A 25,978-nucleotide genomic window follows, 5' to 3' on the forward strand; every position below is an offset into this window, starting at 1 on the left:
CCTGAGCATATTTGCATCTATTTTCTAAAGATGTGGTGGGAGAGAGGAGAGGAAGCTGTTCCAAATTTAAAATGTCTCTTCCTTCACAGCACAAGGTGATTTGCTGCTAAAAGGCTGCTTAATCCCAGAAGATAGAGGACAGCTGTTTTTCTCTCCAGCTATAAGTCAAACAAACTCTTTGGCTTGCATGCCTCTGCCTTCACGGCAGAGAGACAAAAAGTGTTCGTGCTGCAGTCACTGAGCAAACAAAATGTCATGCGGTTCTGGAACGAGGTTGCAAACCCGAAGCTAAACAAAGCAACTAGGTGGAAAATGGGGAAGGAAGTGAGAAATATTTTGCTAAGTCTACTCTCAGGGAGAAAGGGACGCGGGTGGCGCTGTGGGTAAAAGCCTCAGCGCCTAGGGCTTGCCGATCGAAAGGTCGGCGGTTCGAATCCCCGCAGCGGGGTGCGCTCCCGTTGCTCGGTCCCAGCGCCTGCCAACCTAGCAGTTCGAAAGCACCCTCAGGTGCAAGTAGATAAATAGGGACTGCTTTCTAGCGGGAAGGTAAACGGCGTTTCCGTGTGCAGCTCTGGCTCGCCAGAGCAGCGATGTCACGCTGGCCACGTGACCCGGAAGTGTCTTCGGAGAGCGCTGGCCCCTGGCCTCTTGAGTGAGATGGGCGCACAACCCCAGAGTCTGGCAAGACTGGCCCGTATGGGCAGGGGTACCTTTACCTTTACCTTACTCTCAGGGAGAAGTGGTAACAGCCAAATGAAATCTCACTTGGGGCCTGTCATGTATGGATCAGCGCTTAAAATCGTGTCGGACATTTCGCTATATATTATGCTCTCTGCCTGTATTGTGGGAGATTTTGCATTCAAACCTAACAATGCACGCCTATGCTAGTTAATAAATGATGGGGTTAAGGACCAGGCAGCTGTAAATTGCTGTGATTTGTTGTTGTTTCCTGTCCTCCCATCTTCTCTTTGAACTATGTAACTGAGCAGACATCTCAGACTGTATGTTTGAGACTAACGTCCGTATTTTGTAACCAATAATACCTTGCCTGTGTTGTTTCTGCTGCAGTGTTGAATGATACATGAGTGAGATCTCTGATTCCTGTAAGTAAAGCATTTAAACTTACTTAAGGTTGTGGTCTATTTACTCCGAGAGGGGTGGGGGGTTGGGGGAAAGCACAATTGCGAGCACTTAATACAATGGTACCTCAGGTTAAGAACTTAATTTGTTCTGGAGTTCAGTTCTTAACCTGAAACTGTTCTTAACCTGAGGTACCACTTTAGCTAATGGGGCCTCCCACTGCCACTGCACCGCCGGAACACGATTTCTGTTCTCATCCTGAAGCAAAGTTCTTAACCCGAGGTAATATTTCTGGGTTAGCGGAGTCTGTAACCTGAAGCGTATGTAACCTGAGGTACCACTGTACTAGGACATGCAAAGGTCTGACAACTTGTATTTTACTGTGCTTTGCAAACACTGCACCTACTTTTGTATAAATCTCTGTTGGAGGCTCTTTTGGCTAGGGAGTGACCGAAACTCCATGTACTTTTTGAATTCAGGCAGTCTGCCTTTTTTTCTTTTCTTTTGCAGTTTGCCCACTCCAGGACTCAGGATTAACTGGTATCCCCAAGTTAATTTCCAACAGGTGTAAATACAGTGGTACCTCGGGTTACAGATGCTTCAGGTTACAGACTCCGCTAACCCAGAAATAGTACCTCGGGTAAAGAACTTCGCTTCAGGATAAAAACAGAAATCGTGTGGCGGCAGCAGGAGGCCCCGTTAGCTAAAGTGGTACCTCAGGTTAAGAACAGTTTCAGGTTAAGAACGGACCTCCAGAATGAATTAAATTCTTAACCAGAGGTACCACTGTACAGGTAATTCGCATCTTTCGCTTATTATCTTTACGTGATCGTAGCTTTGCACGTGTATGTGTATGTGATGGGGGGATAAATAAACAAATGTGGAGTGGAGGAAACCCACCATTCACCAGTCCCCATTTCTTTATCCCTTCTCCCCTGCACACGGCTGTGATCACAGGCTTACTTGGCACTGGGAAAGCTGTGTGAGGGCTTAGCGCAGGCACCCCCAAACTTGACCCTCCAGATGTTTTGAGGACTACAATTCCCACCATCCCTGACCTGTTAGCCAGGGATGATGGGAGTTGTAGTCCCAAAAACATCTGGAGGGCCGAGTTTGGGGGTGCCTGGCTTAGGGCCTCCTTTACTGGACCTTGTGAAGGTGGAAGGAGGGCTCTGGGATGCTGTCTTCCCGAAGCCAGGCAAGCAGCCCTCCACCTTGCGGGGGGGGGGGGGGAGGTATTGGGGGGCTGTTTCCTGCCTTTATGCATTTTTGCATTTATGTGTGGACCCTGGAACCAAACCCTCCTATAAGATGGAAGTTACCTGCATAGTGAAGGCTCTGTATCTGACTCCAAATATAGAAACTTTTATTTAATAGCTTTCCTTCCTTCCTTCCTTCCTTCCTTCCTTCCTTCCTTCCAAAGTTAATAATAAATAATAAATTTTATTTATATCCCGCCCTCCCCAGCTGAAGCTGGGCTTAGGGCGGCTAACAACAATCAAAATAATCCAACGATTCTAAAAACATTTCATTATAAAAATTAATTAAAATCAAATTGATCAAGTTCTAGGTTCTGGAAATGGCATTTCTGAACTTCAAATGCAACTTCCACAAAAGTTTCAAAGATTTATTTTTCGGTTCCCCAGCAGGCGGTTTTGTCGTCATCCAGACTGAAAGGGCAAGAATTTACCCTCTCAGAGGAAGCAATAGGATGCATTAATTAATTTCTTATCTTGCCACGCTACTAGCTGAAGAATAGAGCAGATGCCACATTTGAAAACTCATTAACCTTTCTTGACAGCTTTTATTATTATTATTTTAACAATTTTCTCTGCTTTGCTAAACCTCCCCTCCTGAAAGGCACCACATGGTGTGTTTTTGACAAAGACTGGCAGAAAGGAAATCACAACAAAGAAATCTTTGCTGGGATCTCCAAGACAAGACCCTTTCAAGAATACATTTCTGCAAATCATTGTCGGAAGGAAATGATCAAATGTTTTGGATTTATACACCTTTGCTGTGTGTTACAGCTTGGGGAGACAGAGCCTCTCTCAAGCGCTACAGTGAATAAAGTTGGATGAAGATGTCATGCCAGAGTGCGACAGCTGTGAAAAAAGCGAATTCCACGTTAGATATGACTAGATGAGGGATTGAAAATGGAACTGTAATCTTATTTGGTCTTTCTAGTCAAAGGTGGAGGAGACTCTTGAGAGTCCCATGGACTGCAAGAAGATCAAACCTATCCATTCTGAAGGAAATCAGCCCTGAGTGCTCCCTGGAAGGACAGATCCTGAAGCTGAGGCTCCAATACTTTGGCCACCTCATGAGAAGAGAAGACTCCCTGAAAAAGACCCTGATGTTGGAAAAGATGGAGGGCACAAGGAGAAGGGGATGACAGAGGACGAGATGGTGGGACAGTGTTCTCGAAGCTACCAGCATGCGTTTGACCAAACTGCGGGAGGCAGTGGAAGACAGGAGTGCCTGGCATGCTCTGGTCCATGGGGTCACGAAGAGTCGGACACGACTAAACGACTAAACAACAACAACAAGTCAAAGGTTTCAATTGAAATAGGTTCAATCTACAATGCAATGGCTAGCATTTTTCCTGCACTTGCATTATTGGGGTTTGGGGATTATCTTAACCAAAAGATGACTGATAAAGATTAGCCTTCTTGCACTGTTAGAGATAGCCACATGCCAGAAGTCAGCAGAAAGTTTGAATAACGAATCATGGCATGTTCAAGGCTGGAGAGTAGCATTCAGGGCCATCTTAAGCATATGTGGCGCCAGGTGCAAAGATCCGCCCGGTGCTCCCAGCTTTACCAGAGTTGTCGACCTTTTTTGGGGGGGACCCCAAAGTTGTTGACCCTTTTTAAAGGAAATACAGTGGTACCTCTGGTTGCAAACGGAATCCGTTCTGGAGGCTCATTCGCAACATGAAAGGAACGCAACCCGTAGTGACGCGTCGGGTTGCGATTCACCACTTCTGCGCATGAGCATGACGGCATTTTGCACGTCTGCGCAAGCCGCGAAACCCGGAAGTAACCCTTTCTGGTACTTCCGAGTCGCCGCGGGACATAACCTAAAAGAATGTAACATGAAGCGGACGTAACATGAGGTATGACTGTAGCTGTTTACCTATAGAATGGTTGCGGGGCGTAGGAAGGTGGGTGGGGGTTCCATGCTGGGGAGAAATGCCGGGTGGCACAGTCACCATGCTGTCCGCCCACTCTCTCCCCCCCCAGCTGCATGGCGGCTAACTGTTTCGGAGTGGTGTATAATATTGTGGGCACTGCATGATGCATCCTGTTGCATGCACAAGCTGCAGGTTCCTTTAGTGGCTTTTCCGCTGTTGGCGCATGCTCCCAGCGCCACCCAACGCTGGAGCGCTGCAGGCTCTTCTGCTGCGGGTGGCTTGTTGCAAGTTCGGGGCAAACTTTGGAGTCCAGGGAAGAGTTGCCCGCAGCAGAAGAGCCCACGGCGTTCCAACAGGCTCTGCTCCACTCGGCTGTCGGCAGCTCTTGCCCAGACTCCAATGCTAGGTCCCAGATTCTTGGCCTGGTACCTCTGAGAGCCTGGTGCCCGGGTGCGGTGCACCCCTAGCGCCAACAATTAAGACGGCCCTGGTAGCATTAGTTGGAAAGCTAACATGTCAACTCAGAGCAGCCCAAGGATAAATCTAATCCTTTCTCTTTTTATAATACTGTTTATCGAATACATGAGGGGAGAAGACCAAGGAAGAAAACCACTGAGTACACATTTTGGAATAACACGATGACCATTTATTGAGATTTGAATGAGGATGGCTCAGTCGGTAGAGCACGATACTCTTAATCCCAGGCTCATGGGTTCAGGAAGAGAAGAAGAGTTTGGATTTGATATCCCACTTTATCACTACCCGAAGGAGTCTCAAAGCGGCTAACATTCTCCTTTCCCTTCCTCCCCCACAACAAACACTCTGTGAGGTGAGTGAGGCTGAGAGACTTCAGAGAAGTGTGACTGGCCCAAGGTCACCCAGCAGCTGCATGTGGAGGAGCAGGGAAGCGAACCCGGTTCACCAGATTACGAGTCTGCTGCTCTTAACCACTACACCACATTGGTTCACATTGGGTAGAAGATTCCTACATTGCAGGGGGTTGGACTAGATAACTCTTGGGGATGCTTTCCAGCTCTACAGTTCTACGATTCTATGATTCAGTGGTGAGCGGGAATCCACTGGATTCTGCCTGATGGCTCATGCCCTTGAACACTGGCAATGTCTCTGCATGACAACTCTATTCTGCAATACTGTCATAAAACATCCTTGGCAGCCCTCCATCGCCTTAACGCACGGGTTGGCAAACTAAGGCCTGGGGGCCGAATTGGGCCCATTGCTTTTTAAATCCGGACCGCGGACGGTCTGGGAATCAGCATGCTTTTCCATGAGTAGAATGTGTGCTTTTATCTAAAATGCATCTCTGGGTTATTTGTGGGGCATAGAAATTCGTTTCCCCCTCCCAAAAAATATAGTCCGGCCCCCCACAAGGTCTGAGTGACATGGACTGGCCCCCTGCTGAAAAATTTGCTGACCCCTGCTTTAATGTTTTAATGAGAAAATCCCAAACCTTCAGAACCAGCCGCTTCTACCGCCTCACTACTGTAGGAGCAATGCTGAGAAGCTACGGAAACTGTGCTCCCTTTTGCTTCATTTGTGACCCACCCCACCTCGCGCCCCCAATTCCTTTCGCTTCTCCTGAGCTGCAGTGATCATCCTGATTGCTCTAATATTTACCCCCTAGAGGTTTTTCTTCATCCAATTTGTTAAAGCAATCAGAGCTTTCAAAGAATCAGACCAGGCTGCCCAAGACCCCAGTCGCTTTCTGATCCGTTGTCTCCACTTTACTTCTCAGTGCCATTCTGGGTGGTTTTGTGCTTGTGGAAACATGCAGAGTGGGGGGACACTTTGCCTGAGCAGCCAGCAGCCCAGCAAATGAGCCAGAACAGATTGAAAAAGCTTGTTATGGTTTGTGTGTGTATTAACAGAATGAGTGATTAGGAAGGAAATTGATTAGCTAAAATGAGATAATCAGATTACATCCATGTGGATGAGGAGCTGCCATATTGTTTATCTGGCTTTGATATGCTCTCCCCTCAATAATGCTATTCCAGGCTGCATGAACAGGAGTATAATAATACTGTTCTCTTCTGCCAGTATTTGGAGTACTGTGTCCATTTATGGCCACCACAGTTCAAGAAGGGATATTGACAAGCTGGAATGTGTGCAGAGGAGGGCAACCAACGTCTGGAAACCAAGCCATATGTGGAACGGTTGAGGGAGTTGGGAATGCTTAACCTGGAGAAGAGAAGACTGAGAGGGAGATAGGGTAAAGGTAAAGGGACCCCTGACCATTAGGTCCAGTCGTGACCGACTCTGGGGTTGCGGCGCTCATCTCACTTTATTGGCCGAGGGAGCCGGCGTACAGCTTCCGGGTCATGTGGCCAGCATGACTAAGCCGCTTCTGGAGAACCAGAGCAGCGCACGGAAACGCCGTTTACCTTCCCGCCAGAGCGGTACCTATTTATCTACTTGCGCTTTGACGTGCTTTTGAACTGCTAGGTTGGCAGGAGCTGGGACCGAGCAACGGGAGCTCACTCCGTCGTGGGGATTCAAACCGCCGACCTTCCAATCAGAAGTCCTAGGCTCTGTGGTTTAACCCACAGCGCCACCCGCGTCCCTACAGTTCAAGAAGGGATACTAACAAGCTGGGACATGTGCAGATGAGGGGAACCAAGGTCTCAAAACCAAGCCATATGTGGAACGGTTGAGGGAGTTGGGAATACTTAGCCTGGAGAAGAGAATACTGAGAGGGAGATAGGGTAGCTGTCCTCAAATATCTGAAGGGAAGTCACATGGAAGATGGAGCAAGCTTGTTTTCTGCTGCCCCTGATCTCCCAGTTCACAGTCCAACACGCTAACCATTACGTCATTTACCACTGGACTACAGCTCCCAACATGCATGACTTTCTAAATGGGGATGATGGGAATTGTAGTTCTTACAATGCTTTGAAAGCACCATGTTGGCCATCTCCGCTGCAGTCAGTATTTGTGAGGACAGATTATGATGATAATAATAATAATAATAATAATAATAATAATAATAATAATAATAATAAATTTATTATTTATACCCCATCCATCTGGCTGGGTTTCCCCAGCCACTCTGGGCGGCTTCCAACAAAACACTAAAATACAATAACCTCTTAAACATTAAAAGCTTCCCTAAACAGGGCTGCCTTTAGATGTCTTCTAAAAGTTTGGTAGCTGTTCTTCTCTTTGACATCTGGTGGGAGGGCGTTCCACAGGGCGGGCACCACTACCAAGAAGGCCCTCTGCCTGGTTCCCTGTAACTTGGCTTCTGGCAGCGAGGGAACAGCCAGAAGGCCCTTGGTGCTGGACCTCAGTGTCCGGGCAGAACGATGGGGGTGGAGACACTCCTTTAGGTATACTGGACCGAGGGTGCCCACACCTGTCAGCACCACCATATTCTCTCAGAAATGCTTTTTTAAACAAACCGTTTCCTCTAATACAGCACATTTTAAAATGGCAGCTGAAAACCCCAGGAGTTGGCTTCCTTTTCCGCATGGGGAAGTGGACTCTGCAGCTTTCCACGTCCTGATGAACTACATTTCTAGATTATTGGCTGTGCTGACTGGGGTCAATGAGAGTTGGAATCCGAGAACATTTGAAGGAGCACAGATCCTGCAGCTAGCACTCACTGCAAGGCACAGGCAACAGGTTTTCTTGGAGGGCAGTGACAACACCACCAAACTACCACGCCTAAACAATTTCGTCTGTCTTCGCCCTTAGCAATAAACTGAGCCAAACCGATGATTTCCCCGTTTGCTTTTTGCAAGCCACCAATCGCAGCCAGCTCTTCCTGCTTCATAGAAGGAAACAGCTTGTATATTTAGTGTCCAGAGGTAAAGGAATGATGGATGAGGCATTGCAGAGGGCTGGTCTTGAGTAATGACTAGTCAGCGGCCTAATCAAACATGTCCAAGCAGATTAATCACCTTTAATCAATGCAAGTGATAAAAGGGCTTCTAAATCCAATGTTCTTTTCAGTTTGTACTGATTATGTCTGACTCTTTCCTTCTTTTTTTTAAAAAAGACACCCTTCATTTCATTAGCCAAAGGCAACAAATTGCTTTTTAAACAATGACCGATATTCCCACCTGGCCACAGGATGCAAGCGGCTGCAGCAGTTAATACACGTATCTGCCTACAAAGCTGTTCTATTAGATTTGGGACTGCAAGGATTTTTGTGCTCGCTGCCATGGCAAAGGGGCATTGTATGTGCAAAGGACAGGCATGTTGGAACTGATCAGAGATGCCTGGATGGCAGGCCACATGGAGCTTTGCAGAAGGCTGAGGGAGAGCGGGACTCAAGGCAATGGATTCAAGTTACAAGGAAAGAGATTCTGACTCAACATTGGGAAGAACTTTCTTTTTTTTATAAAAAAAAATATTTATTAAAGTTTCAAAAAAGTTACAAAAATGAAAAAGAAAAGAAAAAAAAGACAAAAAAGATACAAAATACAGAAAAATATAGACAGTTAAAAACATTTCTCGCTTTCCATGTCTTATCTTTCATTAACTTATTTCCCTGACCTCCTCACACCTCCCTTTTTTGTATTCTAGTTCACTTAAGTATTCTAGCAAATCCTTTCCAACTTGGTTTTTATCCTAATAGTTTATCTTAATATATTATAATATTATATTCTGCTCTTTCAACAATTAAAAAAAACAATTTTTACCTAATCTTTTGTATCATTTCTGCTAATACCACATTACTTCATTCCAACAACATTGGGAAGAACTTTCTGATAGTCAGAGCTGTTCGGCAGTGGACGGGACTCCCTAGGGTGGTGGTGGGGCCGTCTTAACCATTGGCGCTAGGGGTGCATGGCACCCAGGCGCCAGGCTCTTGGGGGCGCCAGGCTGAGAGTCCGGGGCTGAGCGATGGAGTCTGGAGAAGAGCCGCCAACAGCCGAGCGAAGCAGAGCCCGTTGGAGCGCCACAGGCTCTTCTGTTGTGGCCGACTCTTCCCCGGATTCCAACGCTCACCCCCGAACTTGCACCGAGCTGCCTGCAACAGAGCCCGCGGCACTCCAATGGGCTCTGCTCCACTCTGCTGCCAGCTCTTGCCCCAGCTGCATAGAGGCTAAGTGTTTCGGTGCACCGTGTAATGTTGTGGGCACTGCGCGACGCAGCCTGTTGTGTGCGCCACGCTGTGGGTTCCTTTGCTGGCTTTTCCGCTATCGGTGCACGCTCCCAGCGCCGCCCAACTTGGGGTGCCAGCGCAGAATGATGGGGAATGCAAGCGGCAGCAGATCTCCGGGCGGGATCCGCCATGCACCGACAGCCACAACGAAACCCGACAAATAGGAGCGTGCTGATCTCATCCGGAAATCTTTCTGCACTGGCACCCCATGTTGGGTGGTGCTGGGAGCATGCGCCGAAAGCGGAAAAGCCAATAAAGGAACCCGCAGCTTGGCGGACACAACAGGATGTGTTGCACAGCGCCCACAACATTACACAGCGCTCTGGGCGCTGCGCGCGCAGCTGACACAGTTTGCCACCATGCAGCAGTGCAGGGGGAGAGGGAGTGGGTGGAAAGCACGTTGACATTTTGCCCCCCCCCCCCAGCATGGAACCCTTACCCTCCACCTTCATACACGCCTGTGTGTGGAGTGCTGGCACCCCCGTTGGTTGGCGCTGTGAGTCCATGCATCCCACAACCGTTCCAAAGGTAAACATCTACCGTATTTTTTGCTCTATAAGACTCACTTTTTTCCCTCCTAAAAAGTAAGGGGAAAATGTGTGTCTTATGGAGCGAATGCAGGCTGCGCAGCTATCACAGAAGCCAAAACAGCAAGAGGGATTGCTGCTTTCATTGCGCAGTGATCCCTCTTGCTGTTCTGGCTTCTGAGATTCAGAAATTTTTTTTTCTTGTTTTCCTCCTCCAAAAACTAGGTCCGTCTTTTGGTCTGGTGCGTCTTATAGAGCGAAAAATACGGTATTTCCTAAAAAAAGGTTGACAACTTTGGGCAACCTAGGATCTTTGCACCTTGCCGCTGCATATGCTTAAGACGGGCCTGGGTAGACTCTCCTTCCTCAGATGCTTTTAGCAGAGATTGGCTGGGCATCTGTCATGGCTGCTTTAGTTGATAATCCAGAATTGCAGGGGGTTGGACTAGATGACCCCCAGGGCCCCTTCCAAATCTAAGCTTCTATGATTCTGTGAAGGGACAGCGGAAGTACAAGGGGGTTTTGTACATGGCACATGATGTCCGGGGGCCTATAAACAGCGTAAACAAATAAATTATTCTGATGCTCTACCATTGAACTGTAGCTGCTCTTCTAAAAACAGCATAATATTCCAGCCCTCATGACTTCCAAGCAAAGGGACTGCTTTAAATAGGAACAAAGGAAACTTCCTTATACGAGGTCAGACCGTTCTACTAGGTAGCTACCGTCTACACAGAGCGACTATTTAAAGACAACTGACCCAATTTGTGGTTCCTTCACTGATATACACAGAAAGATTGAACGCACACCTCTAGTTTTTGCAATACAGTTTCAGTTAAATATACAGAGAGAGAGAAATGCACATTTTTCTGGGGAAACTGTGTACGACGCAATTGTGTATTTGTGTGTGTGTGTTTAACGTGCAGAAGACGCAGCAGCTGATATGGGATGGAAACAGACTACCCATGAGTAGGCAAACGAACGCCCGGGGGCTGGATCGCCTTCTAAATCTGGCCCGTGGACGGTCCGGGAATCAGTATGCTTTTACATGAGTAGAATGTGTCCTTTTATTTAAAATGCATCTCTGGGTTATTTGTGGGGCATAGAAGAAGAAGAGTTTGGATTTGATATCCCGCTTTATCACTACCCTAAGGAGTCTCAAAGCGGCCAACAATCTCCTTTCCCCTCCTCCCCCACAACAAACACTCTGTGGGGTGAATGAGGCTGAGAGACTTCAGAGAAGTGTGACTGGCCCAAGGTCACCCAGCAGCTGCATGTGGAGGAGTGGGGAATCTAACCCAGTTCACCAGATTACGAGTCCACTGCTCTTAACCACTATACCACACTGGCTCTACATAGGAATTCGTTCTCCCCCCCCCAAAAAAAATATATAGTCCAGCCCCCCCCATAAGGTCTGAGGTATTGTGGACCGGCCCCCTGCTGAAAAGTTTTGCTGACCCCTGGACTAGTCCCTCCACCCCAAAGTCGAGCATTTGCTTTGGATGCTGAATGACCTCGTTTGGATCTGAGGAAGCCCTTCGCATGAGATCTTGATGAACCACTATAAGTCAGAGGAGATAACACTGGACTGCAACAGCGTTGGACTACAGATTTGGACCCCAAGTGTTGGACCAGAACTCCCATTATCCTGGACCACTGGGCTAAGATGGCTGTGGATGATGGGTGATGTAGTCTAACCACTGAGAACCCAAGGTTGTAGAAGACTGGGCTAAGTGGACCAATAGCCAGCCTCAGAGTCAAGGAGATTCCTGAGTAGGAACATTTTTATTTTTAGTTGGAGGGAGATTTGCTAATTGGTCCCAATTCCACCTTCCCAACTCTCTCCAGACACCACACAAAGGAAGACCAGATCTGGAGAGTGTTCTGGAAAGAGATATTCCTAAAGCTGCTAAATTCAGAAAGGTTATCTGCTTTCCCCCTCAAGTGAAATGAATCTCTGCACTACAAGAAAGGGTGAATGCTCCCTGTTAGCTGAGGCCAACTCACAGAGCCGATTGTTTACGCCGCATTCAAACCTGCCCCGTTCCTTAAGCCTCCTTTAAACAGAAAGAACTCGTTCGGTGACTCCGAAGGGGAACACGAGGAAGGCAAATTAAACACACCTGCCTCAACAATTGGACCTGAAAAGTCCCCTCTGTCTGAGGAGCTCACACCTGGGGCCCACCCTCTCCTGAACCTCCATCCTGGATTTCAAACGTGACTGAATCCCATGACACTGGTTTCGGAGCCGCGGCAGCCATTTTTAGCCAGAGGAACATTAAAGCCCCGCAAGGGGCTAGTTCTCAGTGAGGTGGCAAAGCTATATCTGGGATGCGCCGCTTCAGACTGTAGTGGTGGGTGGCTCACATGACCAAATGCCTTCATAAAAAAAAATTTAAAAAATTCCCTCTATGCAGAGAAGACAAGCCTGGCAGAGAGAATACAGTGGTACCTCAGGTTAAGAACTTAATTTGTTCTGGAGGTCTGTTCTTAACCTGAAACTGTTCTTAACCTGAGGTACCACTTTAGCTAATGGGGCCTCCCGCTGCCGCAGCGTGATTTCTGTTCTCATCCTGAAGCAAAGTTCTTAACCCAAGGTACTATTTCTGGGTTAGCGGAGTCTGTAACCTGAAGCATCTGTAACCTGAGGTACCACTGTAATTTCTTTCTGACATGCTTGTTTTCTATATTGTGGGGGATCCGTGTGTGACATCAACTGACCACCTCAGTTGGAACTAGGTGTTTTTGTAGTTTTCCTGTTCTTGGTCTGGCTCTTTAGCCTAATAATGCTATTGAAGGTTTGGGCAGGAGAGAGTTAATAGGACCAGAAGAATTGCTTAAAATTGGTCAAACTACTGCCTAGCCTTTGGTCAGATGCATCCTTTTGTTAGTGAAGCTATAGGTGATGAGTTTCCATGGAAACTAACTGCTAGACCTCCTCTTTAAGTCTTCTGAATGGGGCGAAAGCTGACAACAGATTGCTGTTTGAGTGAGACTAAGACTCAGAAAACCTGAGTTTTTGATTAGTGGTTTTTCAGAGTGCTACCTCTCTCTCTCAAGGTCTGACACGGGCTTTGGGTGTCTGTTTAAGCTGCGCTTCTGCCTCAGTATTCGCAAATAAACCCGAATGTTGCAAAACACCACACTAAGCCTCCAGCAACCTCCTTCCAAAAGGATTTACGCCACTTACGAGCCTCTTGGAGAAAAAGTTGGGATAAAAATGCAACAGATTACTGTATTTTTTGCTCTGTAAGACTCACTTTTTCCCTCCTAAAAAGTAAGGGGAAATGTGTGTGCGTCTTATGGAGCGAATGCAGGCTGCGCAGCTATCCCAGAAGCCAGAACAGCAAGAGGGATTGCTGCTTTCACTGCGCAGCGAACCCTCTCGCTGTTCTGGCTTCTGAGATTCAGAATACTTTTTTTCTTGTTTTCCTCCTCCAAAAACTAGGTGCGTCTTATAGAGCGAAAAATACAGTAAATCAATAAACAAACAAACCAGACTGAGTCGGAGAGGATACAGAGAAAGCAGAAGGGTTGTTTAAAATTCTAAAACCCCAATTCTTACCTAAAGTTTGGTTATCAAAGTCTGAGTGCTCAAAACATTTGTCCCTCTCGGATTCGATGATCAGCATGATGGAGCATTCGGGAGACATGCTTGACACCTGCAGGAAGGCCAGAGAGAAAAAGAGATTACTTTTTTTAACCCCCATCCATGGATAAAGTCTGTTTGTTTAAAACAAGCTGTCCTTCCATTAAAAAATTCTCAGGGCAGCTAGAGTCAGGAAAATAAAACACTCACAATAAAACTCCTGTGTTAAAACAGCAGGATCATATAAAAAAGACTCGCCGTACTGGAGCTGACCTTAACTGACCCAGGACTTTGGAACTGCCATGTTCACACGTTCACACATTCAGTTAACTTTGGCCCCACGCTTTCCAGGCACAGGCCTGCACTTAAAAGCTCCGTGTCTGAGTGGGTCTCCCCACCCCACAGCTTTCCCCGGAAAACCCCCACTTTTTAAGCACTCAGTCAGAGCAAATGGGAATTTGGGTTTTCAGCAGACGTTTGCTCCGAATGAGCTTTAAAGAGCATGTTTTCATGAGGAAAGCTCCGGAGCAAAGAAAGAAAGAGTGCTCGGATGTGGAGCCTAAATGCACAGACCTAGAATCAAAGAGTTGGAAGGGAACCCAAAGGACATTTAGTCCAGCCCCCTACAATGCAAGAATCCTGTCTCTGGAAAGATCAGAGGAAACTTAAATGTGTTTATTGAACTATGTAGGACAAAGTAGTTATCTTGAAACCCAAGAAAGAGGAATTTGTATTTTTTTAATATATATATATATATATATATATATATATAGGCAAATGTTTAATGCATACTCTTTAAGCTTTGTGTATAGATTTTTTTACATAAGTATAACTAGTGGCAGCTAGACTGGTGACTGGGAGTGGCCACCGAGACCATATAACACCGGTCCTGAAAGACCTACATTGGCTCCCAGTACATTTCTGGGCACAATTCAAAGTGTTGGTGCTGACCTTGAAAGCCCTAAACAGCCTCAGCCCAGAATACCTGAAGGAGCATTACCACCTCCATCATTCAGCCCAGACACTGAGGTCCAGCTCCGAGGGCCTTCTGGTGGTTCCCTCCCTGCGAGAAGTGAGGTTACAGGGAACCAGGCAGAGTGCCTTCTCGGTAATGGCGCCCGCCCTGTGGAACGCCCTCCCACCAGATGTCAAGAAGTCACTTGTAATAACACAAAGAAGGTTTAAAATTGGATAGTTCAGAATATACGATTTTATGGACGTACTAATCAATGGAGCCAAAAGGGAGAGCGGCAGGAAGTCAAGCAAAAAATTATGGTTTTAAAATTTGTACACGATGTTTTTTTCCTTCCTTTTCTTGTAATGTATTGTTATTTTTGGAAAATTAATAAAATGTTATCAAAGAAAAAAAATCAGAGGAAACTTAAATGTAGATAAGGCCCATGAGCAGTGGTATAGCATGCTGTGTGTGTGTGTGTGTGTGTGTGTGTGTGTGTGTACGCGAGCATTGGGGTGGTTGCCCAGGAGCAAAATTGTTAGGTAAAGGGTAAAGGGACCCTTGACCATTAGGTCCAGTTGCAGACGACTCTGGGGTTGTGGCGCTCATCTCACTTTACTGGCCGAGGGAGCCGACGTACAGCTTCAGGGTCATGTGGCCAGCATAACTGATAGAGCCTAGGGTTTTCTCTCTCTTTGGGAAGTCAATAGGAGGGCTAATGTTTGGCTGGGTTGTGATCGATTTTCAGAATGCTACGCGGGTGGCGCTGTGGGTTAAACCACAAAGCCTAGGACTTGCCAATCAGAAGGTCGGCGGTTCGAATCCCCACGACGGGTGAGCTCCCGTCGCTCGGTCCCAGCTCCTGCCAACCTAGCAGTTCGAAAGCACACAGTTCAAGCAGATCAATTGGATACCACTCTGGTGGGAAGGTAAACGGCATTTCCGTGTGCTGCTCTGGTTTACCAGAAGCGGCTTAGTCCTGCTGGCCACATGACCCAGAAGTTCTAGAAAAATAGGTGCTGGTATTCAACATACAGTTCTTACAGTAAGTGCCATACTTTTAACCAGTGCTTTTCTTAAAGACAAAGTGCCAGTGTTGTGTACCCTTAATATAGGGTTACCAGACATCCCCGTTTCCCTGGGACAGTCCCCGGATTTGCAAATAAGTCTCCAGACAAATTCCATCCCTGGAATGTCCCCAGATTTCATCTCATGTCCCCGGGAAACACAGCAGCAGCAGTCTCAGCAGCCTGGAGCAGTTGGCTCTGGCTGGCTTCAGGAGCTGCTCGGAAGTCCCCATAAGATGGTGGTGCAGGGGGTCTCAGATGCAGCTTCCAGGCTGCCTCCACCTTCCCTGACCCCAGCAACTAAGCTGTGAAGGGAGGCTTCATGCTGTCTATTGGAGCAGCCTCCCGGGGCACGGATCTCTCAGTTAGGCATTGGGAAGCCTCTCTTCCCAGCTGAGGGATCCCCGCCCCTTCCTGCTTACACGCAAGTAGGAGTTGGGATGGGGCTGCTCCTCAACCTGTAGCATTTATTTATTTATTTATTTATTTATTTATTTATTTATTTGTAGTGTCCCTGGATTCATTGAAAAAAAAATCTGGTAACCTTACCTTAATACCCCCAGAAAAAAAGCACTGATGTTATTCTACAAAACACTATGTGCATCGCTGATGCTGTGGCTTGTTTCAGGTGATATTATCATCCGGCCTCTTTTCACTTTCCTTCAGCTTTGATCTTAAGCATTTTAAGTACATCACCACCCTGCAAACTGCCTTGAGAGCTCAAAAGGCAGTAAATACATTTGAATAAATGAAAGATTGAGAAGCTCCCTTATACGGACGGAAAGGGAAGGTTTGGACTAACCACATCAAACAGACTGGTACTGCGTTTTTTTATATCATGTCTTCAGGGAAGAAGGGTTTTTAAGACGATGCCGGCATTTTACCTACTTTTGGAATGATTTACTTAAATGAAATACCTGTGCAATGCTCAGTCAGAATGGAAATATACCAGACCGGATTTGCAGAAAAGATTGAGAAGCAAGCAAACCCCAAGCGTTATTCCTGTACTCAAGTAATATTTCCTGGAGGCAGTGGCGTAGCGTGGGTTGTCAGCACCCGGGGCAAGGCAAGTAATTTGTGTCCCCTAACCCATGGATTTGCACCCCGTAACCCCCAGATGTTGCGCCCGGTGCGGCCTGGAGGAGACTGCTAGCAATACTCTTGGTGCTATGAAAAACTGGCAAAATACGGTGGTACCTCAGGTTAAGTACTTAATTTGTTCCGGAGGTCCGTTCTTAACCTGAAACTGTTCTTAACCTGAAGCACCACTTTAGCTAATGGGGCCTCCTGCTGCTGCTGTGCCGCTGGAGCCCGATTTCTGTTCTTATCCTGAAGCAAAGTTCTTAACCTGAAGCACTATTTCTGGGTTAGCGGAGTCTGTAACCTGAAGTGTATGTAACCTGAAGCATCTGTAACCTGAGGTACCACTGCAGACTCTTGATCTGATGCAAGAGACCTGTTGCTGCAAACCAGACAAGGAGATCTATGTAGGTCAGCAAGGTTTTTGTGGGTGTCAGCAGTGGCTACATCAGGAATTCCAGACACAGATTGGTTTTTGCATCTCAGTGCACCTTGGAAAACACATCTAACTCTGAATGCCTTTGGAAAAAACAACGCAGGGCACATTCTGATGCACGTTGAAACACACATTCCCACCTACATTCTGGCACAACTTAAAATAAAATAAAAATATTTTTGGAAATGTGGCTACAGCTGGATTGGGGAATATAAAGGAGACACACTATCATATACAAAGGGTGGGTTTGCCCTGTTCCCCCTGGCTTTTGCTGTGAAGGTCATCGCAAGCCTGTGTGCCTACCGCTCACAGTGGCTGTTTGGACTTCTTCTGAATCAGTGGACATGCATGTAGAACGAGAAGAAAAACACTGCAGTCAGAAGAACCAGAATGCCAATCTATTGGAGGCTTGGGTGCAACTTAGTTTGCAAAAGAGGGGCTAGCATGGAAGTGTGATGGCCTGAGATTCGGACTCGGAGGCTGAACCTGAGGATCCCAGCCTGCACAGGAGTCCCCGCCTCCAGAACCAGCTGAGCCGGGGCTGGGGCGTGAGCCTGAAGGGTCCTCACCTGTGCTGGATCCTCAGGCGCAGGCACCAGCTGAGTCTGCTCTGGCTCCTGAGGTGATGGAGGACCCATTGCCTGCAGGTGCTCCTCTCCTAGCCCTGTCAGGGGAAGGTGAGGTTGCCTCTGCGTCCAGTAACCCTCCAGCCTCTCCTGAGATGCAGAGGCTCAGGGCAGAGAGGCGGAGGGAACTAAGTTCCTGCAGGAGGAGTGCTCATCTCCAGGCCAGGAGAGGCGAGGCACCTGTGAACCAGGGCCGCCCTATGCCTCGGGGGAGATAAAATTCAGCCAGCCCCAGTCCCAAGTTGTGGGAGCAACATTCTTGGTAGCCTGTTCCTGCCTGCATCCTGTCCTGCTCTTCTGCCGGAGCTGCTGACCTCACCTGACTCCCTGCCTTGGACCCAGCTTCAGCTTTGACAGACTGCCTCCATACCGCACCCTCGACCTTGGACCTTGTCTCATGGTTAACCCTCAGAACCAGCACAGTAGGTGAGATTGAGGAACCTCCAGATTCCCAGACTATCCATTTAGACCAGGCTTCCTCAACCTTGGCCCTCCAGATGTTTTTGGCCTACAACTTCCATGATCCCTAGCTAGCAGGACCAGTGGTTAGGGATGATGGGAACTGTAGTCTCGAAACATCTGGAGGGCCAAGTCTGAGGAAGCCTGGATTAGACCGATACAACTTAGGTTGCTATAGGGATAGAACTATCAATGTAAATCATATAGAAATTTATTTATGTATGCAAGTACAGCGGCAAGACGTGGGTGGACGTGGGTGGCACTGTGGGTTAAACCACAGAGCTTAGGACTTGCCGATCAGAAGGTTGGCGGTTCGAATCCCCGTGATGGGGTGAGCTCCCGTTGCTCGGTCCCTGCTCCTGCCAACCTAGCAGTTCGAAAGCACATCAAAGTGCAAGTAGATAAATAGGTATCACTCCAGCGGGAAGGTAAACGGCGTTTCCGTGCGATGCTCTGGTTTGCCAGAAGCGGCTTAGTCATGCTGGACACATGACCCGGAAGCTGTACGCCGGCTCCATCGGCCAATAAAGCGAGATGAGCGTCGCAACCCCAGAGTCGGTCACGACTGGACCTAATGGTCAGGGGTCCCTTTACTTTTACCTTTACCTTTACCTTACAGCGGCAAGAATGTTACTTGCCCCAAAATGGAAAGAAGAAGTCCCAGCAAAGGAAGAATGGATACAAAAACTTATAGAATCTGCAGAAACGGCGAAACTTACTGGAAGAATAAGAAATTGAGATTTATAATGCATTTTTAGGTTATTTGTGGGGGCTGCCTGGTGTTTTTATATGAGTATGTAATGTGTGCTTTTATTTAAAATGCATCTCTGGGTTCTATGTGGGGCATAGGAATTCATTCATTATTTCCCCCCCAAAAATATAGTCCGGCCCCCCCACAAGGTCTGAGGGACTGGCCCCCTGCTGAAAAAGTTTGCTGACCCCTGGTTTCCTCCTTGCAGCCACTTTCTCACTATTCCTCCCCATTCATCAGATAAGCCAAACACGCAGATACCCAGTCCTCCACCCTCTTACTATCCTGAGTTTTGTGCACATCTTAGCACAGAAATCAGCCTGCAGGGGCAAAGCGCACACTAACTTTGCAAGCTCATGCTGCTGGCATAAACTGAAAGCTGAAGAAAGTATAGTATTGGGAGACCATCTTGTCTGAAATGGAACATAACAAATCTGGGCTTACCAGCTTGTAACAGTGCCTATAAAGTTAGAGCTCGCTTACACTGGGTTTGTCCATAAACTCTACTGTAAAACACACACATACTTTGCTGTCTCTCGGGTAACCAGAGTCTAGTTTATCGCCGTTGCTTGGAATTTGGACTTTATCCTCTGAATGGCCTTGCGGTTTCTCCCAGATTTGTGCCTTTATAATTCAATTAATCTTGTAGGAGCCAGGCTGCGGATTGGCGGTAGAGAATCTTCTTTGCATGCAGAAGGGGCCAGGATCAGTCCCTCGCACCACCATATTAAGTTGGGAGAGAGACTCCCTGTCTGCAATGTTTTGGAATCCGCCAGATGTGTTTTGCACCTGGCTATCAGGGACGCAGGTGGCGCTGTGGGTTAAAGCCTCAGCGCCTAGGACTTGCCGATCGAAAGGTCGGCAGTTCGAATCCCTGCGGCGGGGTGCGCTCCCGCTGCTCGGTCCCAGTGCCTGCCAACCTAGCAGTTCGAAAGCACCTCCGGGTGCAAGTAGATAAATAGGAACGGCTTACCAGCGGGAAGGTAAAGTTATCTCCAGCCCACGTCACTTATTTGATTGCTTTCTCGCTTAGAGCTGTCTAACAAGGTTGACACATCCTTCTCTGCCTTCCCTTGATGATTGTTCCTTCGGCTGCTATAATCCCAGTCTAAATGTTTGGAAACACAAATGTGTCCATAACCCCTCTAGAGCCTGATCGGATTTCCGCAGAGAGCAGCCAATCGCACGGCTCCAGGCATTTTCGGCCCCTTAGCCCGAGCCAGACTGCTGCCAATTCAACACCCAGATCTCATAAACCTGAGGAAATGATGTCAGAGGCGACGCATAGAAAATATTTACTCTAGCCGCAATATCGACAATGGTCAAACAAAGAGTGATTTGTCATTATCAGATGACAGCGGTGAGAAAAGTGGAGCAGGGAAGTCCCGGATTTAAAGAGCTAAGGAACCACACACATGCAAGGCCACCAAAGTTGATTCTTGTTTCTTATGCACCAGCGGGCCAAAATTCTGCAGGTGCAGCTTTCCTCTTGGCTGCATTTGCACCTGTTGGATTTGGGCCTGCACAATTATAGTCCTCTCCCCTCTCTCCCTCACCACCCAGGCCAAGACGCAGAAGGTGACAGGGACATTGATGAAGCTTTATTCCAAGGAGGGGGAACAGTTGTTTGATCCCATATTTAATTTTTTTGGTAGTGAAGAGATCCCCCGAATGGAGCTGAAATTTGGGGAGATGACCCAAATGCTATCAAAGGGTTAGAAACGGTTCAGAATCCATTTCTTTGGAGATTGTTCTCTTCACCCAATGGGACTTCAGTGGCTCTTTGATGAACAGAAGCTGGTTGGACAACGGTCAAGGTGAGAGTCGACTGTGCATGAGTTAATTACCTGAAATGAAAGACATCCTTGCCCAATGGACACTTTCCATCCAATTGCTATATGGAACTGAGGAGCACACACTGGGGGAAATTAAGCATTCAATGTAGCCTTGATTATTATCGTTTGCAGGAGCTGAATGAGGTTCTGAAGACGGACGAGGGCTAACTAAGGAATCGACTCTACTGGACAGAATCCAGGAGGGACCCACAAGCGATTAAATCATCTTAATGTTCCCCGTGCTTCCCTCTAGTGAAATCGGAGCATTTTAGAGCTAGTTACTTGTCTAAACTTCTGCCTGTACCATTAAGATCCACCTTCGTTGAGTTGGGATTTCACGCAATGCTGGACAAGATTTCATACACAGATAGACTATGCATATGCGGGCAATCGCAGGTAGAAGGTATTATTCATTATTTGTTACATTGCCCCTTGTACACTGACCCAAGGGGTCGCTTTCAAGAAATCTTGTTTGTTCAAGAAAGCAGTTATCCACCGAAGAGGGTCCCGTTTTTCCTGAGTGACTCCAACACTTGGTGATTCACAAGATGGCCCTTTTCGCGTTGGCGGCAATGAGGATTAGGAAGAAGGAATTGGACCGTGAACTGCAAGGAAAATTTGGAGGTCTAAATCTGAAATACACTTTGTGTAGAAGTGGAGGCTCCCTAGCTATAGTCTCGCTGGAAATTGATGGTTCTGTTTGTTTTAGTAGATGCCTTGATTTATATTTTGTGTTTGAAATTGCTTGTGCTTCTATGCTTTGGCAAGCACATTAAACTTACATCTCCTCCCTTCTCCCCTTCTCCCTCTCCTTCCCCTTTTTCCATCTCTCTCCACCCTCCTCCTTCCTTCTTCCTGCTCCCTCTCCCTTCTTCTCCCTCTTTTTTCTCTCTCTCACCACCTCCTTCTCAGTTACTCACAGTGGGCTGTCAATGGAGGAAGAAAGCAATCTCAGCCTCACACAGCCACAGACCCCCTACTTTTGGAAAACAACAACAACAACCACCTGATATCTATATGGTAGTTTTCTTTACGGGAATGGTGCCACAGAACCTCTGGGTGGGTTACGCGGACCCCCTGGGGTCTGCGGACCACCAGTTGGGAACCACTGCTCTCAGTTAAGCAAGCATTATGCAGAGACTTCAGGTTCTGCGATTAAGGATATTGGGCAGTGATTTTTCTCCCACTTGGACTACGGTGGTACCTCGAGTTACAGACGCTTCAGGTTATAGACACTTCAGGTTACAGACTCCGCTAACCCAGAAATAGTACCTCGGGTTAAGAACTTTGCTTCAGGATGAGAGCAGAAATCATGCTCCGGCGGTGGAAGGCCCCATTAGCTAAAGTGGTGCTTCAGGTTAAGAACAGTTTCAGGCTAAGAATGGACCTGCGGAACAAATTAAGTACTTAACCCAAGGTACCACTGTACTGCATTGTGCTCTACGTGGGGCTACTGTAGAAAGTGACTCAGAAACTGCAATTAATCCAGACTGTGGCAGCTAGACTGGCAACTGGGAGCCGCCACAGAAACAATATAATACCGGTCCTGAGAGATCTGCATTGGTTCCCGGTACCTTTCTGAGCACAATTCAAAATGTTGGTGCTGACCTTTAAAAACCTAAATGGCCTCGGCCCAGTATACCTGAAGGAGCATCTCCACCCCCATCATTCTGCCCGGACACTGAGGTCCAGCGCCAAGGGCCTTCTGGCAGTTCCCTCACTGCGAGAAGTGAGGTTACAGGGAACCAGGCAGAGGGCCTTCTCAGTAGTGGCGCCCAAGGGCCTTCTCGGTAGTGGCGCCTGCCCCGTGGAACGCCCTCCCATCAGAAGTCAAGGAAATAAACAACTATCTTACTATCTTACTTTTAAAAGACATCTGAAGGCAGCCCTGTTTAGGGAAGTTTTTAATGTTTGATGCTGTATTGTGTTTTTAATATTCGGTTGGGAGCCGCCCAGAGTGGCTGGGGAAACCCAGCCAGATGGGTGCGGTATAAATATTATTATTATTATTATTATTATTATTATTATTATTATTATTATTATTATTATTATTACACTGTTCACAGTCAAGGTAGGATTTGAACTCGAGTCTCCATAGTTGACAGCTCATGTTGTCAGCCATGCTATTAGGAACTGCCACAGCCTGACACCACATGCCCCTGAATAGCAGCTGCTCAGATCAAACAGCAGGAGAAAACTATTGCACCCATGTCCCATTTTTGGACTTCCTGGAGGTGCAGGATTGGGCACTATGTGGAATTGGATGCTGGCTTAGATGGACCTTTGATCTGATCTGGCAACCCCCTTCCTGTAGTCTTGCCATATTTTGAAGAGCAAAACAGAGGACACATTTGCTGACTTCTACTTTTAACTATGGATCACTATGACCATTGCCATTATACTTACCTGTGAAAAAGAGGACATGTCCTGGAAAAAGAGGACATATGGCAGCCCTAATATAGAAGTAGTAAAAGATCTCCCTTTCGTATTGCTTTGAGTTTGGGGTGGGGGAGTAGACTGTATGCCGAACACCCTTTTAACCTCTGGATCCAGCAAGTCTTAAAATATAAGCCAGGCCAGCTTCCTCTTGAGCCGATCGCCTGGGTGATGGTCCATGAAGAGAACAAAGGAAAGAGGCTCTGTGTGAGACAGCAAACCTGCAGATGGACAAAGACAGAGCTGAGACCAGAGAGTTTGGAGTGATGCAAGCTGGAAGCAGAGCAGCAAAACTGGGAACTGAGAAAGACCGGGCAATGTTTGATTTCTGTTTGAGTCCAAGGCTGCAGCTATGGGGGAAGCAGGGCCCTTTTAGGGTGTTAAGCAGTTGGATCCTTACCTCTCTCGCCCTGACCTAGCCACTATGATCCACGCAACGGTCACCTCCAGACTGGATTACTGTAACTCGCTCTACGTGGGGCTGCCCTTGAGACTGACCCAGCAACTCCAGCGGGTGCAGAATGCCGTGGCGAGACTCCTTACGGGGTCCTCTCTGCAAGATCACATTCACCCAGTGCTATACCAGCTGCACTGGCTCCCGGTGGAGTATAGGATCAGGTTTAAGGTGCTGGTTTTGACCTTTAAAACCCTATACGGCCTAGGACCCTCATACCTACAGGACCGCCTCTCCTGGTATGTCCCACGGAGGACCTTACGGTCTTCAAACAAAAACATCTTGGAGGTCCCGGGCCACAGGGAGGTTAGGCTGGCCTCAACCAGAGCCAGGGCTTTTTCGGTTGTGGCCCCGATCTGGTGGAATGCTCTGTCACAAGAGACTAGGGCCCTGCGGGACTTGACATCTTTCCGCAGGGCCTGCAAGACAGAGCTGTTCCACCATGTCTTTTGAATTGATTTTAGAATGCTGTATTACTTTTACTGTTGTTCGCCGCTCTGAGCCCGGCTTTGGCTGGGGAGGGCGGGTTATAAATAAAATGATTTATTTATTATTATTATTATTATCTCCTCTGTGCCTCATTTCCCAAGGAAGCACGGACACTGGGTTAAGCACCTTGGACCCTGGGAATCTTGCACCGCTCAGATTTTGGAGTGGCATGCAAGAATATTATCCAGCCTCTACTGCCTCTGTAAAGGGAGCCATGGGGGAGAGATCTCCATCTACTAATAAAGTGGCCAGCCACTTATTCAGCACTACCAAGATGTCAAAACAGATTTAGAGACTTCTCAGGCAAAGCCAGCTCTTTTATGAAATCTCCAAAAGGAGAGATGCACTCCAGGGCTAGTTTCTCAGCAGAGGAGCCAAGGTTCATACGTTGTCCGTGAGAATTCTAACATTTATTCTCAGCGAAATAACAAAACAAACCCCCGCCCCCCCCAAATTACTCAATGCAGCGGGGGGGGGGGGAGGAGGAGAAGAGTTACATAACAATAGTCTCTTGTTTTTGCACGGGAGCAAAGGGAGGCTGTATAAAATGGTTGGAGGCATTTTGCTGTCCAGGAATTATTATTATTTTTTTTTTAGAGGGCTGAAATCAAGGGCTGAATTCTCTGTCCTGCCACAGAATGAAAGGACAGTGGCTTCTGGAGGACTGTTGCCTTTTCATGCCAAGGGGAAAAAACTACTGTATTTTTCACCCTATAGGACTCACTTTTTCCCCTCCAAAAATGAAGGGGAAATCTGTGTGCGTCCTATGGGGTGAAAGCAGGCTTTCGCTGAAGCTTGGAGAGTGAGAGGGGTCGGTGCGCACCGACCCCTCTCGCTCTCCAGGCTTCAGAAAGCTATCAGAAAGCCTGGGGAGCCCGCAGGAGTTCCCGCAGGGCTCCCTAGGCTGCAGATAGCAGCCTGCTTCCTGGAGTGTGGGGAGTGCTGAAGCAGAGTGCCCCGCGCTTCGGGCAGACATCCGGCAGCCCCACAAGCTCGGGGGACAGTGGGGAGGCGCAGCGCCGACATCCCGCTGTTCCCTGACCTGGTTTGGATTCCCCGACCTGGTTTTGGGGGGGGGGGGGAATAAAGGAAAAACATTTTTCCTTTATTTCCCCCCCCCCAAAAAAAACTAGGTGCGTCCTATGGGCCAGTGCGTCCTATGGGATGAAACATACGGTAATCACTTGGTGCAGAAAACAAGATTTGTGCTTGCCGTTTGGAATGGCAAGCTAGATCATCTACACGTGAGTAAATCTACTTGCAAGCAGCTGCCACAGGCTCACTCAACAGCTGCATGTACAGCTAGCACAGAAGCCCATTATTATTATTATTTTTATTTATTTAATTTTTATACCACCCTATACCCAAAGGTCTCAGGGTGGTTCACATAAATCATCAAATACATGGCCAGCATGACTAAGCTGCTTCTGGCAAAACCAAAGCAGCGCATGGAAACGCCGTTTACCTTCCCGCCAGAGCGGTACCTATTTATCTACTTGCACTTTGACATGCTTTCGAACTGCTAGGTTGGCAGGAGCAGGGACCGAGCAACGGGAGCTCACCCTGTCGTGGGGATTCAAACTGCCGACCTTCCGATTGGCAAGCCCAAGAGGCTCTGTGGTTTAGACCACAGCGCCACCCGCATCCCCTCTTGACTCCCTACCCAGCCATAAATCCTGCCCCCGGGTGAATTCCTTTGCACCAGAGAAATGAGCACCCCTAACTGGCTCAAGCAAAAATGGAAAGTATTATCGCAGCCAGAGGATTGGAACACGGAGGAAATGAGGAAGTTTGTGTGGCATAGACTGTCAAGGATTGTATAAAGCCCAGAATTAAATTAAAATTAATCAAAAATGAGATGTTTCCATAACAAGAGCTAAGAAGAATTGGCATCTCCCACTTGCTAAATCAAGATGACACTGTTGCTTTT

At 47.6% G+C, this 25,978-nt stretch overlaps 1 protein-coding gene across 1 annotated transcript in view; it reads right to left on the reverse strand.

The window, feature by feature from the left end:
* Positions 1–25,978, reverse strand: part of LOC310827797 (vasoactive intestinal polypeptide receptor-like) — a 306,828-nt gene that overhangs the window by 264,552 nt on the left and 16,298 nt on the right. Inside the window, exon 2 of the mRNA XM_083704248.1 lies at positions 13,437–13,533. Within this exon, the coding sequence (XP_083560374.1) occupies positions 13,437–13,533 (97 nt within the window). The remainder of the gene's footprint in view (positions 1–13,436; positions 13,534–25,978) is intronic.

Source organism: Podarcis gaigeae (assembly GCF_964106915.1).
Source record: "Podarcis gaigeae genome assembly, chromosome: 12".
NCBI classification, from domain to species: domain Eukaryota; kingdom Metazoa; phylum Chordata; class Lepidosauria; order Squamata; family Lacertidae; genus Podarcis; species Podarcis gaigeae.